Source organism: Canis lupus, chromosome 25 (assembly GCF_048164855.1).
Source record: "Canis lupus baileyi chromosome 25, mCanLup2.hap1, whole genome shotgun sequence".
NCBI classification, from domain to species: domain Eukaryota; kingdom Metazoa; phylum Chordata; class Mammalia; order Carnivora; family Canidae; genus Canis; species Canis lupus.
In genome coordinates, this window is record NC_132862.1 from 6,946,540 (window position 1) to 6,965,171 (window position 18,632).

An 18,632-nucleotide genomic window follows, 5' to 3' on the forward strand; every position below is an offset into this window, starting at 1 on the left:
AGGGGGGCCTGGGGCCTGGGTACTGACCTTTCGCACAGTGCAGGAAGACTCTGCGTGATGCAAAGACTGCATTGGTCCCAGAGGGAAATGAGGAAAAGAAGCCTGGCCAGGGGCCCACCCCAGGGTGGACTGGCATAGGGTGGGCCCCAAAGGCATCTGTCTGGTCAGGGGTGGACTCAGGCCTACTTGGACTTGGGCTGGGGGCCCAGCAGTAAGAGATAATTAGTCGGGGTAGAGGTCTGCAGAGACTGGACTTGGGACTGTCTCTGGAGGGAGAAGCTTTCTCCTATTGTCCTGAGGCCATTATTGCTGTTGCTTTAAATCCCATTTAGCCATCAGCTACATTAGCCATAGTAGGAGTTCAGGTCTCCCCAGAAGAGGGCTAGAGCTACTTGCCCTATATTCTTGGTATTCTCCATGGGGGCGGCTCCAATTTCTATCCCTTGGTCTTCAAGTCAGTGGACCAAGAGTCTCCTTGTCCCATCAACTTTGGCCTGGAGCAGACGATACCCCAGGGAAGTACTCCCACCCTAGCATCCCAGGAGAGCCTCCCAGAGTAGGGAGACAGCAGCCTAGGCACATCCCACTTCCCTCTAACATATTCCCGTACTGCCTTGAGTCCTGGTCCATTTTTTCGGGCTGTGGAGGCCAGAGCCAAGAGCTGGAGCTGGTTGGGCAAGAACAGGTGGGTAAGCTTCACCCACTTTGTCCCTCTGTGTTGCTTGTCAGGATGGCATCAGTGTTGGGTAGCTCCACTGCAAGCAATGTCAGGGCCTCCTCTGTGGCTTCCCACAGCTCCCTTCCTTCAAAGGATGACATCCAACCTTCCTCCCATGGCCCATTTCTGTCCCACACCACCCTGACCCCCTGGAAGCTGCCCAGGCTGATGATGAAAGGTCTCAGAACTTGCCCAGGGTGGAGGTGGAGAAACACTTGGCCTCACTTGTGGCCTTGGGATGAGTCACTCCCTCTCTAATGGCCTCAGTTTCTATGCTCTGAAACCAGAGAGATTGGGCTGCAGCATATGAAGGGGCCGGTTCCTTATGCTTCACCAGACACTGTCACTGCCCACACTTTCCAGCAGTGACAGGGCCTGGCCTGCTTGCTACCTGGAGAGCCGTAATCAACCCAGAAATCTTGTTGACAAAGCTAAGGGCAGAGTTTCCACTGGAAAAAAGCAGCTTGCAGGAATAATTGTTGTTGATAAGAAGTGGAAATATATCTCAGTAAGCTATGTTTCTCCAGCCCCACTGTCTGGGGCCCTGTGGGTTCCTCCCTCTGGGTTCTGCTCAACTCCTGGAAGCTGCCAGTGCTCCCAAGGGTAACAGGACAGTCAGCTAAGAAAGAGTCTTGGTGAATGGCCTTGGGAGTGGAGCCGATAGGATGGTTTCGGGAGTGGCCCACTAACCCTTGATCCTATATGGGATGGCAGTCCATGACCTTTATCGGGTTCTCGAAGGTGATGTATATTCCTCAAAGGTTTAATTAAGAAGCACTTTCAGGAGCACCTGGGTGGCTCAGTCGGTTGAGTGTCTGACTCTTGGTTTCAGCTCAGGTCATGATCCCAGGGTCATGGGATCGAGCCCTGTGTCAGGCTCCATCAGCAGGGAATCTGCTTGACTCTCTCTCCCTCTACCTCTGCCACTACCCCCTCCTCAAATAAATAAGTAAATCTTTAAAAATATAAATAAGAAGTACCTTCAGGGTAAATTCTTTCCTACAACTGCTGAGTCATCAGTCACTTAATTTCCCATTGTTCGGTCAGTCGTTCAGTGGTTTAGGATGCTTTGCCTGTGTTCTTAGTGCTGCGGTGCTGGGGGCCAGCCTCCCCTGGACACCGCTGAGCTAAAGCCGGAGGAGGCAGGCGGGCTTGGGGGAGCTTATGCAGCTACTCACACTCTCCTACAGAGCCCTTGCCTTGCCCTGGAGGCTGTTCTCTCCAGGCGAAGGCCACGGAGGCAGACGCTGCATTCGCCCCCTTAATTACTGCCCTTGTGGGAGTCATGGTCATACCTGGGAAGTTCAGGAGGTCTGAGCCAACGTTAAGTGTAGCCCCCGGTATCTTCTCTGCTTCTCTCCTGCAACCTCACTTACATTATAAACGTCATAAAGTTTTCTACTTTTTATAACAGTTTCCCAGCGGGTGAGGAATGGGCCCTGGTCTAATCTGCACGGTGGCACCATGTGGTGGTCCCGCCAACCCTTCCTGCAGAAACTCTGTGGGAATGGCCTAGTAACTTCAACTTACGGCCACCTTAGATGGCTGTAAAGGGCTGGTCTCAGCGATGGAAAGCTACAGGGTCTATTTCATCTGTGCATAGTGAAGAACTTTCTAAGCATACAGCCATCCAAAGAACGTGGATTGCCATGGGAGATAGTTCTCCATCAGGAAAAATACTCAAGTACAAGTTGGAGTATTATAGAGGGGAACTTAAGATGGTTGGACTGGGTAGAGTTTCCTTCCAGTCTTGAGATGTCTGAGGTGATGGATGTCTATTGGGTTTTACTTTGGACCTTAGAGTCTGCAGAACATGATTTCCAACCATTCTCACTGTAATTGTGTGTGTGTGTGTGTGTGTGTGTGTGTGTGTGTGTGTGTGTGTGGGCCTGGGGACACAATGAAGCAAGAAATAGTTTGGACACAAGTTCTGTTTATACAATATACTTTTCCTCTCCCCTTTCCCTCTTTTTCACTCTGTTCCCCCTCAGCTCCTTCTGGGAGGTGATGCTGAGACTGTTCTGGAAACAAAAAAAAAAAAAAAATGTGGATACATGTTGAGGATGGTGGGAAGGAAGAAAAGGCATCACCTTAGCTGGCCGTGGCATTGCTCTACCTGAGTTATGCTAGAATAAAGAGATGACCAGAAGTGAGGCAGGTCCTATCGCGTTCAGCACCCTGTGGACAGAGCTGAAAGATGATGAAGTAAAAAACACCAAGGAAAGGGTGTGCATGCACAAGCTCGTGTATAGCATGGCTGGCACACGCACAGGCCCATTTACTCCAGAGAGTACTACTCCCACATGTGGTTCGCTCTGTGTGTGCTGATTTCAGGAAGAAGAATTTTCTTTCCCTTTTCTGGGAAATCACTTAGCTTTCCATTTCTTTCTAGAAGGAGGGGGAGCTCTGAGCCAATGTCAACAATTAGAAAGCTCGGTTTTGATGACTCCAGGCCTAGCTTGGTGAGCAAGAGCCCCTCTCCTGGGCTCCCCTTCTCCGTGGGGCCCAAGAGGGGCCCCACCACTCAGGCCCTCCCTGGTCCTTAGCATCTGAGGGTGAGTGAACCTCACCTGTACTAGCATGGTGCTGGGGCCCAACGGGTTCCAGAGGGGGTCGAAGAGGAAGCTCAGTGAGTGGTCGTATGGCCTCATTGTGATGGGAAATCCAGCCTTGGAGCTGCACACCTTCAGGGCTGGAAAACACTTTAGAGGTCAGACCTCTTGTCCACGGCTTATCGGATATTTCAGGGTCATAGCTTTATCGCCCTCAGGACTCCGAGGAGGGTTCAGTGAGTGTGGTGGGGTTAAAGAGCCCAGCGGCACTTTGATCCTTGTCTTCCCTGGCTCTGCCCAGCACACCCTGCAGCCACCACCCCGAGAGACTGTTCTGGGCGAGCCTGCCTGGGGATGCCCATTTAGCAAAAGCCCTGGAAGAAGGGGTACGTGTTGTGTGAGCTAACAGACAGACAAGTAGGAGGGGCAGTGGTTGTGGCTTCAATGACTGGAAGGAAACACGTTATCTCCTCACTTCTTGCTAAGGCAAGGTCAGGACTGGGTCACGCTCAGGCAGGGGTTTTGATGTGGGATGCAGTCCCCAGGGGAATGGAAGCCAGGGGCTTTCTGCAGAGTTGAGCTCCTCACCCCACGTCTCCAAGGCTCAGTGCCAGGGGTTTGGGTATTTCTAAAGCAGGGCAGGAGGGGGTTGCTCTGGGGACAGTCCCAGCAGAAGTAATAGGACGTTCTGTGTACTCAGAACATGAATTGTAAGGAGGGGTGGGGGTTGTGTGATGTGGCAAAGGGGGGTGGCAGTAAGCACTTTTTTTCCACTTGTCCTTTTCCTACCCTGTGCCTTTGCCCCACTTTCCATGCACATGAACTTCAGGCTAAATCTAGGTTAATCTCTCCTGAAAGGACCATCCAGTAGTGCACAGTCGCGTGGGGAGGAGGGGCTAGTCTGCTGAATGGGGTTTGCCCAGTAAGAGGGGCTGACTGGCAGGAAGGGGATCCTGGCTCATGCGTGCCATCCTCTGACTCCGGGAGCCGTGGAAGGAGAAGAGCCATGACGTGCTTCCATCATGACCAGGGGATTGTTCTCTTCCTTGCTCCCTGACTTAGGGGAAGCGGAGGGCATGCAGCGCTCCGGGCTGGGGAGAGGACGAAGCCCTCTCCCTTAGGAAAGGCAGCAGAGGGGGGACTCAGGGACCAGCTGCCTAAGTTCAAAGCCAGGCTCCAGAGACAGCCCACGTCCCTGTGCCTTAGTTTCCCCATGGCTGAAACAAGAATGATAGCAGGGCCCGCCTGCTGAGGTTGTCCTGAGGCTCGAATGAGTGAGCATCCCGGAGAGCTCGGAGCAGGGCTCAGCACAGAGTACGGCGTGGCGGCTGGTGACTGTCGCTGGAGCGGGAGGGGTCAGCAGGAGTCGGGGGAAGCATCTGGGCAGGGAGCTCAGTTTGTCCTTGTTTGGCCCCTGGCCCCACCACTTGGCGGGCCATGGCACCCTGGGCAAGTCACTCAAAGTAGTCTGGACCTCGGCTTTGCCGTCTGGAAAGTGGGACTGCTCCCCACCTCACAGGATTGCCATGAGGCTTCTGTCGGCGGTACGTATAGCGCCTGGCGGCCTGGCACATGGTAGATACTCCGGACACGCTTTTCTTTTTTTTTTTTTAGATTTTATTTATTTATTCATGAGATACATACACAGAGAGAGGCAGAGACACAGGCAGAGGGGGGAGCAGGCTCCATGCGGGGAGCCCGATGCGGGACTCGATCCCGGGACCCCAGGATCACAACCTGAGCTGAAGGCAGATGCTCAGCCACTGAGCCCCCCAGGCGCCCCAAGACACTCTTTTCTTAAGCTCAAGGGTGGCAGTCTACCTGGATCTCCAGTCTGATGTGAAAACCTTAGGGGTTGAAGGCAGGAAAGCAGTGGTCCTTTCTTTTTTTTTTTTTTTTTAATTTTATTTATTTATTCATGAGAGGCACAGAGAGAGAGGCAGAGACACAGGCAGAGGGGGGAGCACGCTCCCTGCGGGGAGCCCGACGCAGGACTCGATCCCGGACCCCAGGACCACACCCTGAGCCGAAGGCAGATGCTCAGCCACTGAGCCCCCCAGGCGCCCCAGCAGTGGTCCCTTCTGTACCGGCTCAGCCCTCACCTCAGCCCCCGAGGAGCGCAGGGAGTCTGGGGATCCATAAGGCCGCGGCCGGAGCCCAGCGGAGTGGTCAGCTGCGGGCTGTGGGCAGGACCAGCAGGGGGAGCAAAGGAGGGCCTGGCTTGGGGGTAAGTGACAACGTGTCTGTCTCCACCAGGTGGGCCTCCGGCCACCCACGGCCCTTGGGAGCAGGCCAGCCCGGCTCAGGTTGTTTCTGCTCATTGACCCCCCACCCCGGGCATATTCCCTGGATGTTCCTTGGGGGCTGGCTCGGTGGGCTGACAGTCCCAGGGCCCACGTCTCGGAATTGCCTTGGGCCCTTCCCTTCCCTGCTGGTGGGGGCCTCGGGGAGGCAGAGAAACAAAGGCTGGGGGTCTGGACCTTCCCTGTCTGGGGTTTGGCTTAAAGGCCTTCGCCAGGGTTGGGTCAGGCACCTCCTGCTGGCATCGGGGGAGGGAGGAAGCGCACCTGTGTGTGTGTGTGTGTGTGTGTGTGTGTGTGTGTGGCCTGTCTGTCTCCTCGGTAGACAAGCAGGCTGGGTGTGGGTAGGAGTGGGAAGGGTGACTTTCGGGCAGCCCCACCTCAGTGACCCAGCATCTACTACCACATGGCCTCTGGGCCCAGAGTCAGCCCACCTCGAGCCTCTGCTGAGGCCGGGGGCGTGGAGCCGGCTCAGGAAGAGCTAAAAGTGGCAGAAAACATCCTGTTTGAAAGCAGTGAGTTGCTGTATTTAACCCCCTGCAGCCCTTGCTCCGCCCACACCCGGTCTGCAGGGACAGGGATCCCAAGCACCTGTCATTTTTTTTTTCGGTTAAGATTTCATTTATTTATTCATGAGAGAGAGAAAGAGAGAGGCAGAGACACAGGCAGAGGGAGAAGCAGGCTCCACGCAGGGAGCCTGATGTGGGACTCGGTCCCGGGTCTCCAGGATCACACCCCAGGCCACAGGCAGTGCTAAGCCACAAAGCCACCCAGGGATCCCCCCAAACACCTGTCTTTGAGGCTGTCCCAAGAGGCCAGGCCCTGAGGTGTCTCTGCAGTACTAGCTGGGGGCGGGGGGGTCCGGGGGGGTCCTTTCCCGGCAATGTGCCAGGCCGCCCTCTGGCTCTGCTCCCCACTGAACATCCCTCAAATCTTGGGGGGGGTGATGATGCCATGGGAGCAGCAGGACTCCCTCAGGAAGAAAGCCCTCCCTCCCTCCAACCCCCTCTGCGTGAAAGAAACAGGGGCACCCACAGCAGGGTGTTGGAGGCTCCTTCCATTTGCCACGTGCTGGGTGCTGCCCCCCACCCGTCCCCGCTGCTCCTCGCTACTCCCTGCCCCAAGGGAGGGCCGGTCCCGGCTGCTGCCTGGCTCCCACGCCCTCACCCCTGCCGGTGACGACTTGGCACCCTGACCTGGAGACTAAAGTCTCTGGAAGGAACCCCGCCTGCTGCTTCCCGGGCTCGTAGAGGACTGGCTGTGAGGGCAGTGTGAGCTGCGGGTAAAGTGTTTCCCTTGTTCCTTCCAGAGGCCTTTTGGTTGGACGCGTCTGTGACCTCCCAGAAGGGCACCCCTGGGCTCAACTGACCTGCCCCCCTGCTCCTTCAGGTGGGTCTTTCCTCATCAGCCACAGCTTCCCTGGCCTTCTGTTGGCCAAGCAGGTGCCGCAGGAGGGAGGGGTCAAGGGGAGGGAGAGAGCGCTACCCCTGCCCCGGGCTTTGCAAATGCGGGTTAGGCCCTGTGTCAGCAGAACCTGTGGTGCCCAGAGCCAGCTGAGACCCAGAGCCAGCTGCAGGCGGGCGGGGTGGGGGCGCAGAAGGGAGGGGCTCGCCGACTCCCAGGCCGGGGCCCCAGGGGACTGTCTAGCCTGGTGATGTTTCCTGCCCAGCTCCAGTCTTCTCTTTCTCTCTCTGGCTCCCCACAGTCTCAGCCTACCATTCCTGGGACGGTCAGCTGTCACGCCATATGTGCCTGGGCCTCTTTTCTGCCTCTAAACTCTAGGCCTGGGCCCTGGTTCCGTGGTAGCAGCAAATAACCCCAAGCGGGGCTAAGTTTTCTCTCAACTCCCCTGAAACGGTCCTGTTTTCTGTGGGCCTCTGGCTGCTGGGTCCAGCCTTCTGTCCGGCCTGACCAGGGCCCGGGCCTCTACCCCTGGCCAGCAGCCCTCCTGATGTCAAGCTCGCCCAGTGGCAGGACAGCACTGTTGCCGTGCTGGGGTGTCCTGTTGCTCCAACTCTCCTGCATCATGACATCTCCAGTGTGCCATGTGATGATGCACACTTGTTGGACTGATTCAACTGGTATTCCCCCCACGCCCACATTTGATTTCTCTTTTTTCCACCAAATCCACCAGATGTTTGGTCGCCTGGATGACACAGACTCTGTAGCAACCTCATGATGATTGAGAGTTGCAACATCTCAGCTGACCTGGGGTTAAGCCACAAGCATCCTAGACAGTTTCTCCTATTGCCCCACGATGGTATTGGGCCTCTGGGATCCCTGCCCACAGCCTGGACTTGGGATGGGCTACAGGGACAATGTTGACAAACCCACAGGCGCTTTTTCTTCTATTTTTAATTGTCTAACAATTGTGCAATGTTGTATATACACAGACGGGCATATAAAACATAACATCGTGTTTTAATAATAATAATAATAAATAAAAATAAGACGATACCATATACCCACCACTCGAAGAAATAGAATATAGTTACTACATAAGACTTCTGCGTACCTGTCCCCCATCTCAGTCCCTCAAAAGTTTCTGTTAATCATTCCTTTCTTTTTTTTTTTTTTAAGTCTCTCTCTCTGAATGTGTATATATATAAACATTGCAGTTGAACAAGTATCAGTCTAGCTGTGATGGGGACGGCAATAGTGTCACTATTAGTGCATTACAGTTCCCAGGAAAAGAAAAGCTGAGAGAGGCAGTTCAGGGAGCTACAGCCATCTGTGATCAGGGTTCCCTCTATCACCTCTATCCTTATCTGTCCTACTTTCTTCCTTTGGCTTGAAGCTTTTTGTGAAATTTTTAAAAATTAGGTATTCGCTTTGTGTATTTTGTAATCATAGTTGCTAGAGATACCTCAAGCGGTGGGCTTCTCGGGGCCTCGTTTATAAAGAGAGAGATAGTAACAGCACTTGTCTCTTTGGGTGATACGAAGAGTAAATGGGATAAGACACTAAGGGGCTTTGGTTTGCCAAACCTCAGCTCAGAGGTTACGTTGGAAAGAAGCTCAGAGCCTCTCCCAAGGGCCCCCCTGGAATCTCCCTCTCTCACCTCGGGGCAGGAGAACACGGCACTGGCTCATAACTGGCTTTCTGTCTTGTGTTTCTTCTGCCCCGAGGGACCCTCCTGCCCTGGGGCCAAGGGGCCACTTAACCCTGCAATGGCCCTTGTGAGGACCCAGAGAAAAGTGGGAGGCAGCAGGCTCTGAAGCATTTTAGGGAGGCCCGAGGAGCTCTGGGCCTGACATCGTGAAGCCGAGGGCTCAATTTGTCTACTGGAAGAGTTAAGTCAGCTGCTTCCTGAGAAGGGCTCCCCAAAGCTATTAGATTTTGTTCCCTCTCTCTTTTCTGTCTCCTCAAGTATGAAATCCATCTCTGGATGCTAATGCCTATTTATACAAGCCATCTCTGAAAGCCAAATTAGTTAATTGTATATGACTCACCTTATTCAGAAGGATGTTCAAATCAATGTGTTAAGTTTATACTGGGAGGGGGGGCACAAAGAAGAGGCAACAAGATTTTGATTGCCTTGGTGCCAGGACAGCAGGGACACAGGCCTGTCACTGCTGACCTGTGTGGCTGCGAGGCACTGGGAAGGAAAGAGGCCTCTGCCCTGCTGCGGTTCTGCTACGGAGATGAGCCAATGCTGGTGGTAGGCGTATGTTCACTCATGTAATCCTTCCTCACACCCTGTAAAGAAAACGCCATTCTTCGGGTGAGGGTGGTAGGGCACAGACAGGCTAAACACGTCACCCAAAGTAGCGTGGTAGGCGGCAGGTGCAGCCTGTGAACCCAAACCCTACCATAGAGCCGCTCCACCGCCGGGCCACCGCAGGTCTCTCCAGACTTGGGTTAGGGAGCCCTGCTTCTGCTCCCCAGGGAGTCACGAGGTGAGGGCGCCCAAGAAATCCTGCTCAGGCCTGGGACCTGGGGAGCTGCCCAGCCTCGCCGAGCTTCGGGCACATGGGGGTGGGGGCGCGAAGGATGCTAGCCAGCCCTGGCACTGACTCCAGCGCTGGCCTCGGCCTGCCTGCCATTCTTACAGGGATGGAGGCGACGGCAGCCAGCACTTCCTTGCCTGACCCTGGCGATTTTGACCGGAACGTGCCCCGAATCTGCGGGGTGTGCGGAGACCGAGCCACAGGCTTTCACTTCAACGCTATGACCTGTGAAGGCTGCAAAGGCTTCTTCAGGTGAGTCCTCCCCAAGGGCAAGGGGAAGCAGAGGAAGCAAGGTTTCCCATGAAGACAACCCCTGCATCTCCCGTGTCTCCTTCCTTCCCATGCCCATGGAACATGCCAGCTCTTCCCCACCCTGGGAGTGACAGGGTCTTGGTGAGATCATCTCCCTCCTCCCTTCCCCTCAGCTCCAGCTCTGGCCTCTGCCCCTCTCAGAGATGATGTTTCCGAGGTTGTTGCCTACGTGCCCGTCTTTCCATTACGCCTTGGACCCACGGCCCCCTATCGGAACCTGTGTGTCTGTCCTTCTGGAGTGAACCTCTGAACAGATTGATGATCAGAGGCATGTCCTTGGGAAAACCCCAGAACTTGGCTTCGGAGCTTGTCCTCTGATCCAAATCAAACCATTCCTTGGAACAAGGGAAACTGCACCCTGGCTGGATCTCCATTCTTGATCTGCGCCCATATCTTCACCCGTGGCTTGCTGTCCCGGGTTAGAAAGCTCAGGCGATGTCAGCAAAGTGCCAGCATTCCTGTTCAGTCAGGGCCAGTTTCTCTGCCGGCTGCCTCCTCTTTTCTCCAATGAGCCCAGTGTCACAAGTATGAACAGTATGGGGAAAGTACTGGAAAGGCTGGACGCAGGGTGTGCCCATCCAAAGCCAGGAAGGGAGGATGGGAGAGTGATGAATTGCAATACAGGACTGGGAACCATGAGAAACGTGGGCTTGGCATATATTGGAGAGAGAGCAAGAGGGAGGATTGTGGAAAAACTTATCAAAAAGAGTGCTTCTGTATAATAGTCTTAATTGGAGGTGGATAAAAAAAAAGAACAGGGCTTTGGCCACCAAGAGAGGAAAGAGTGAACCAAGTCCAGAACAGGGATGCTGAGGTCGGCCTCATTCTCTGAACCGAAGGGCTCACCCAGTGGCTTTGAGGGCAGAGTGAATCAGAGCCTGGGACTTGTACGATGCCCGCCCCCCCCCCCCAACTCCGGGACTCGTGGGCCATCTATGAACACAGCCCGCAACCCACCTGCCCTCTGTCCCGGGAATCAGCAGGCCTAGAGTTTCATTGCCTTGAGCAATCGCTGGGCAGCGGGGTTTCTGTGGGTGCTAATTGACTGGCCTGGCGCGGGTTGCCCGCTTGGCTTCCTGGCAGGCTGCTCCCCAGCTTGGGGAACCAGACTGGCAGCATCGCTGGCTCAAGATCCTGTTGCCACGTCTCTCATTCCTGGGCACTTCCTGCAGAGTGGGCCTTCCAGAGCCCAGGTGCCACCTGGACCCTTTTCTGCAGGTAGAGAAGGGGGGTGGGTACACCCATGAGGGCTGCTTCTTATCATAAAAGGAGTCAGAAATGTGTGGGCTAGGGAGCTGACCGTGCCATTGTATGTCCTTGCTCAAATCTTTCAACTTCTCTGTTTCAGTCACCTCAACTAAGCACATGAGTTTGATATCTGACCCCTTTCATACATATATAGTATTAATCTGAGGATTGATGAGATGACATGTATAAAAGTGCCTTAAAAGACATAAAGTAGGGATCCCCAGGTGGCTTAGCGGTTTGGAGCCTGCCTTCGGCCCAGGGTGTGATCCTGGAGTCCTGGGATCAAATCCCACATCGGGCTTCCTGCTAGAGCCTTCTTCTCCCTCTACCTGTGTCTCTGCCTCTCTCATATGTGTCTCTCATGAATAAATAAATAAAATCTTTAAAAAAAAAAGACATAAAGTATAGGGGTGCCTAGGTGGCATAGTTGGTTAAGTGACCAACACTTGGTTTTGGCTCAGGTTCTGATCTCAGGGTCATGAGATTCAAGCCCTGCATCAGGCTCAGCGCTCAGCACAGTCTGCTTAAGACTCTCTCTCCCTCTTCCTGTGCCCCTCTTCTCTCTCTCTCTCTTAGATAAATAAATCTTTTTTAAAAAGACATAAAGTACAATATGTTATTTTCAAGCTTGATGGGTCAATACTTATGTCCTTAATGGGACACTGCCCTAAGAAAATAAACACAAGTGTCTCCAGCCATCGCTCTTCTTTTGTTTTTTCTTTCACACACTCACTCACCAGATCTTAATGAACATCTGTGATCAAGGCACTGGGCTAAGAGCTGGCAATATGATGACTCTCACCAAAGGCCCTATGTCACCAGTCTGCAACCCAAAGGTCTCCAACAGTTCTTGGGGCTGTTTGGTTAATCCAGAGACTCATGCCCCCAATTCCCTTTTTCCAGGCCACCTATCCATGGGGTTCAGCTCTGGGAGATGGAACTCTTAGGTGGCTGCTTATGGGGTAATGACATATTGGAAGTCAGTTCCTCAAGAGTGGCTCCAATCCCCATGCACCTGTGCTTCCTGCCCTTGGACACACTACTAGGCCCCGAATCCTTGAGACAGGACCATGTTAGGCATCTGGGTGGAGAGAGGACAGGTTCCCTTATGCCCAGGGTCAGGTGTGGGAAATGGCCAAATGGACAGGGACCGTATGTTTGCACATCCATGTCACCACAGTGTGGCTCTGATGCCTGTGGTCACATTATGCTGTCACTCACCCTCGGCCCCTCCTTCCAACAACCCCTACATGAAAGTGCTGGCATTATGGGCAGCCTGCTATTTGTCTTGTTACCCTGTCCTTATCCACCTTATATCTTTCCTGTCCCTGCCTTGATGACTGGGCCAGGCTGCACTTTCTGAAAAGTCAACATGTCTTATTGTTTATCTTGATCTTGTTTGATAAACACACACACACACACACACACACATGATTGATCTTCATTATTTCAGGGATTCTGTATTTGCAAACTTGCCCACCTATTAAAATTTCCTTATAATCCCCACATCAATGCTTGCAGCATTTCTGTGGTCATTTCTGGACAAGCTCAGAGTGATGAAAAATTCAAGTCCCCTGGTGTACACATTCCCAGGCAAGACGGAACAAGGTGATATTCCGCCTCCTTGTTTCAGCTGTCATGCTACAAAAGAGTGTCCTTTTCATGGGCTGTCTAGAGCCACAGTTTTTGTGGTTTTTTGCTTTCTGATGGTTATCTCACTAAGACGGCCCTAAGCATGGTGCCGAAGTGCTGTTGAGTGCTCTTAAGCACAAGGAAGCTTCAACGTGCTTTGTAGAGAAAACCTGTGCTTAAGAAGCTTCTTTCAGACATGAGCTATAGTGCTATTGGCCAAGTTCAGTGTTCATGAATCAACAACGTATATTACATAAGGCATCTTTAAATGGAAAACACACATGAAACAAGGTTATGTATTGCTTGATTGATGAAAATGTTGTGACCAGAGGCTCGCAGGAGGCTAACCCTGGGAACAGTGGTTCCGGATGTGTTAGTTCTGTGTTCATGTTGACTTCACAGAACCAATGTGCCAATGAGAGGAATCCACTAAATATACACACTTGCTCCTCTTTTCTCCCCAATTGCCCTGCTTCTCCTTTGCTTCAACCAAATTCTATTCAGTGTTTTTCTGTTTTAGTCTAGTTCAAATAGAACCCTCTTGTCCCTTCTGTCTGTTTGCGAAACCCTGATCCCAGGAAGAAAGGTCTATACCGGTGGGAGGTACCTTCTCTGTCAGACTCCGCAACCTTAGAAACACAAAGATAAGTTCAACCATGCCCTTGCTCTCAGGGAGCTCACTCAGCCCTTTCATGGTCATTCTCAAGGAAAAAGCATCCCTTCATGCTGAGTCACGGATGATTTTCCCAGCCCTGGGGACCAGTAATCCCATTTGACCATTCATTGTTTGGTTTGACTTCGAAGAGAGTCAAACTAACCTGCCTGAGGATCTACTTGTGGTCATCCCAGCAGATCCAAAACTCATAATCAAACCAAAATGGGATTAGGAAGGTTGGACAGAGACCAGGTTCTATTGATCTATGATCAGAAATTAGAGACCATCATGGGCCAATTCCTCCTATAAGTTATTTCATGCTCTTTCTGCCTCCTGCTTCTCTGGAATAGATGGACATCCTCAGGGAAAAAATGATATTTCCAGTGTGAATAAAACATTGGCATAGGCAGGCTTGTAAAAGGCTATGTGTCCTGGTTATGTTAACACCAGCACATAAGGGCCAGAGGGGAGAAGTATGTAGGTCTACTACAAAGTGGATAGTGGGGTGATCTATGGATGTGAATGAATCTCGGGTCATGGGTGGCTTAGTCCAGGCTCTAATATAAAGGGAAAGGCATAAAGGACAGAGAAGAAAATAAGAGGGACCTCTCTGATGAAGAGAGTGAAGATTGAAGAGGTGGTCCTGGAAGGCAGGATTGAGAAACAGATCTAGCGTTTGCCTCTTCTGCGTGTCTTCTCCCTGCCTGTTGATACCTCCTTCATCCAGACCCTGAAGCCGTGCACTGCAAACATCAAGCCAACAAATACAGTGTGGAGAAATGCTTTCTCGTTTGCTGGCCCCGAGGCTCTCAGGGACCTCATTAACTATGAGTTCTGTGGAGTGCAGGGGGCAAAAGGGAGGCTGGTAAGGATCTGGGAACAGGAGGAATGTCCTGGCTTTCAGGAAGGCCTGATACTTCACATCCCCTTCAGGATGTGAAGGGGAGCAGAGAAATGGGGGAGATGTCCAACGACTTCAGACTCCAAGTGCTCACCAGCACTGGAGGAAACAGAGAGGAGAGAGGAGGAGCTGCCCAGGGCATTCTATGGGCACAAGTAAATGAGTCACCACGAAGTCAGTGTTGCTGGAGAAAACTTTGTCCATTCAGCTTGGCAGCCGGCCCCCTTCCGTGGCAGCTCAAGGCTGTGAATGAAAGAGAACAAGGAAGGTTATCTGTGGATGGGCCCAGAGGAGTTTTGGAGGCTTGAGCAGAGGAGGCCAGAATATTTGAATAGGAAATGTCACTGGGGTTGTCAAGAAAGGTAGCTGCAAGCGTGTGAAGAAGGTCTTCTGTATCTTTGGGAACTCAGCACTTTCAGCAGGGCTCACTGGTGTGAAGTCACTCTCAGCACACCTAGGGGGTCCTCTCTGTGCTATGGCATTATAGGGCCAGCAGAGAGGACCACCAGGGCTTACCCCACACTCCCAAACCACCCATCTCAGGGACTGCTTCTATCCCAATGGCTTTGTCCTAGAGGAGACCTTCAAGCAGCCTCTGCTGCATGCTCTTGGATTTTTTTTTTTCTTTAATTTACTTGGGAGAGAGCAAGCTCACAAGAGAGCACAAGTAGGGGACAGAGGGAGGAAAGGGCAGAGGAAGAGGGAAAAGCAGGTTCCTCGCCGAGCAGGAAACCTGACGCAGGGCTCGATCCCAGGACCCTGGAATCATGACCTGAGCTGCAGGCCGACACTTAACTGACCGAGTCACCCAGGTGCCCTGGACTTTAGGGGGCATGTTTGGACTGCTGCTCTGGCTTGGATTGGGATATGGTAAATTCATGCTGAGGACCATTATTGGGGAGGAATACCGGAAGCTTTGGAATCAAACAGATCTCAGTTCTGATCCCATCTTCACACTTACTAGCTGTGTGACAAGAAGCAAGTGATCTAACTTCCCAGCGCCTTTCCCTGTCACCTGTAGGGTAGGGATAGAGCCTACCTGCACGGCTACTGGGTGCGTCGGAGGGAATGCCCGAAGTCCTGGCGCAGAGAGCTCTCAGGAGGTGCTCGCTGTATCCTTGTCCTTCCGTAGTGCTTGTGTCTGAGAGCAGAAGTCCTTTTCTCTCCTCTAACACAGAACCTGAATGTGTGTGTAAATAACCCCTGAGTATGGTTTAAAAAGCAGCAGCAAATAAATAGTTCAAAAGGACATCTAAGCGAAGCGTACGTCGTCTCTACCCCATTCTCACGTCCCTACCTCCTCCCGAAGCTGTCGCTGTGACCAGCTCATTGTGTTCACTTCCAAACTCTTTATATAAAAAAGCGTGTGTCTGGGTTCACGTGGTGTGCGCGCACACTCACACCTGCACAGGACGATGGGAGTACACAGTCCTCGCCCTCTTGCATCTTGCTCTGACCTACTACAGAATGTTTGCTCGGTCTAGTTCCCGGGTCCACGTTCTTCCTCTGTCCTTTCCACAGCCCCATCGCTTTGTGCAGATGCACTATGGTGTAACGGACCCTTCTCTTTTGATGAGCATTCAGGCTCCGTCCTCTGCTTCTCCGTACAGGGCTGCAGTGACCACCTTTACGCACGTGCCTTTGGGCCCGTGGACTGATTTATTCGCATGATGAATTCCTGGAAGTAGATTTGCTGCCTTAAAGGCTCCGAGTGTTTTACATGTTGCCAAACTGGCCTCCAAAAAAAAGGCCTCGTGCTCTTTACCATAGTGTTAAAGTAGCTTCCTTTATGGTTGGTTTTTAAGCCCCCCCCCCCCCCCCGGGGAAGCCCTTGATGCTGCCACATACAAATGTGCCATGTAGGTCCCACCTATCAGACCATGTAGGCCTTTCACAGAAGGCACTCCATCAGGCTCTGGTATCCAGATACTCAGAGTGGCAGTGGAGACAAAGCCAGAGCTGGCACTGGGCCCCAGGCTTGGGTTTTATAAGGTGTGTCTCTGACGATAGGGCCACCTACCCAGGCCGGAGACCCTGGCCCCAGGCACTTCATGCTTCTGTGAATAGCCTGTCTGTCATGTTTTGATGAATTGGTCAATGTCCTCTCTCACCCCTGACTTTCTAGAAACTGTGTTTATATTTAGTCCGGTTGCACCACCCCAACCCCTCCTTCCTGAGCTGGGATATAATTGCCAACCACCCAGAGGATGACAGGGTCCAGGCTCAGAGAGCAGCTAAGGCAATGCGCTCCCATGGAAACTCGCAGCTCTTGTTTCTCAAAACCAAACCAGCTCACAAGCAATTAGCATTGGGAGGAAGGCAGGGCATGGGGTGTGGATCTTCGGGACAAAGCACAGAGCCAGAGCTGGCCCATCTGCCTGCCCTGACTCCTCACGGGCAGAGGCTAGATGACAGCCACATGCGTGGAAGTGCCCCTAGAAGGCGGGAGAATGGGGAAGAACTGGGCCCCAGAGCCCACGGGACCCACAGCCCTGGCAACTATACTGGGCTGGACGCACCTGAAAGCTGGTTTGGGGGAGGACCTGGGTCTGCCTGCTGGAGCTGGTGAGGGAGCTTTCCATCCCCTGAACACTGATCGACACTCCAGAGTGTGACAGCTCTTCGTGCTCGCTAACCTCCATCTCCCTGGGTACAACTCCGGGGTCTTTTCTCTGATTCTGTATCTAGAGGAGCCAAGGAAGAGCTTGGTATAATTAGTATAGTATGAAAAAATTAGTATAATTTTTCATAATAATAATTTAAGAGCTCCATAAATTTACAGGCTGCTTTCTGCATCACTCAAATAGCGTGGAGACGTGTTGCACAGTTGGTGGGCTTTGGGACGAAGTATGGCAAAGGGTGAAGAGCACACACCTGTGTGGCATTCTTACCCTAGATCTGAGCCTTGCTGTGGGGATAGTGTACCTGGCCAGAAGGACTTTTAGCATTTTTTTTCTTCCTTCCTTTCCTCCCCTCCTCTCCCCTCCCTCTCCCTCCCTCCCTCCCTCCCTCCCTCCCTCCCTCCCTCCCTCCCTCCCTCCCTTCCTCCCTTTCTTCTCTTTCTCCTCCTCCTCCTTTGCCTCTTAGTATTCATGAGCTCCCTTCCCTTCTGTAACTGCAAAGCTGGAAGCAAGGACACTGGTGTTTTTCCTCCCAGTATTTTCTTTTAAGCCAGCCCTGCATTTTGGGGGATTCCTACCCAACCAACCTCATTGGAGTCCATTCCTGTTGTCAGGCAAAGCTGGGCTGAGTGGCCACCTCCAACTCTTCTATGTGTGGAAGCCTGGGCTGGGCTTCAGATTTACAGTGAGGAAAACAAAAGAAAGGTGGTGAAGTGCCACAACCTCTTTCTGAGCAACCTTGCAGCTGGGGAGATGCCCACCCGTGAGAGTCAGAGACAGGCGCACTAGAGCCCACGGACAGAGCAATAGACGTGGGGGATGCGGGGCTGCCTCCCAGCTGGGGCGTCAGGAAACTCTTGGCCCCCAGCGCAGGATTGGTGGGATGCTCTGGCTCATGTGTCTGGAGGTGCTCCTTTTGGTCCCCAAAGCCCTGGAGAATTCACAGGAAGAGCTCTGAGCCAGACAAGACAGCGGGTGGGAGGATAGGACCGACCCTGAGCTCCTGGGCAGAATGCCTGGTTGTAAAAAAACAAAACAAAACAAAAAACCAACAAAAAAAAAAAGGGAAATGAGAGTTTACTCTGAATTAGAAACTTCTGGCCTTTGAGTAAGTTTAGAGAGTTACGGGCATTCTGGGACCTGAACATTTGTGGTAACAGCCAGAGCCTCAGAAACCATGAGTGGGAAGGAGTAAAGGGGTGAATCAATCTCATGTCCTGTGGTGATGGTAGCCTCTCATTTCGGGGTAGCCAAGGTACCTCCATATTTGCCTGTCCCTCTGGAGAGCGGCAATAGATGGATGGAGGCCCAAGGAGAAAGGCTGTCTGTTTCCATAAAGGTAGACAAAAGCCTGATACAGTCTCTGGGCAGTCACCACAGGGTGGGTGTGGCGTTGGTGGGCTGGACTCTACCCCAATAGCTTTATGTTATCCCACCTTCCCACATAGACCCGTCTACTGGGGTGGGGCGGGGAGTGGGGGTGCCCTTTGGGTCAGGAAACAGGTAACAGGAAAGTGCTGGGGGCCCAGGTCCCAAACCAAGAGCAGCCACCTCATGGGCCTTGAGCTGTTGGCCTGTGGGCTCCATTTTATTGAGCAGCTTGAGTTTCTAGGGATGAGAGCGGTAGGCTCCAACCAAGAAGCCAAAAGCTGAGCCTCACATCTCCAACAGCCAACGGGGGAGCCTTCACTTCTTGCCAAATCACCTCACTGATGAGTTTCCTCCCCTCGGTAGTCTCACCTA

The 18,632-nt window shown here is 52.7% G+C and overlaps 1 protein-coding gene across 2 annotated transcripts in view; it reads left to right on the forward strand.

Annotated features, from left to right (window-relative positions):
- Positions 1-18,632, forward strand: part of VDR (vitamin D receptor) — a 56,642-nt gene that overhangs the window by 14,560 nt on the left and 23,450 nt on the right. The window contains exons 2-3 of one of the 2 annotated variants that reach the window (XM_072798190.1): positions 6,880-6,959; positions 9,625-9,772. In XM_072798190.1, coding sequence (XP_072654291.1) covers positions 9,627-9,772 — 146 coding nt within the window. In that variant the 5' untranslated portion in view covers positions 6,880-6,959; positions 9,625-9,626. The remainder of the gene's footprint in view (positions 1-6,879; positions 6,960-9,624; positions 9,773-18,632) is intronic. The other variant, XM_072798191.1, reaches the window with a different exon arrangement.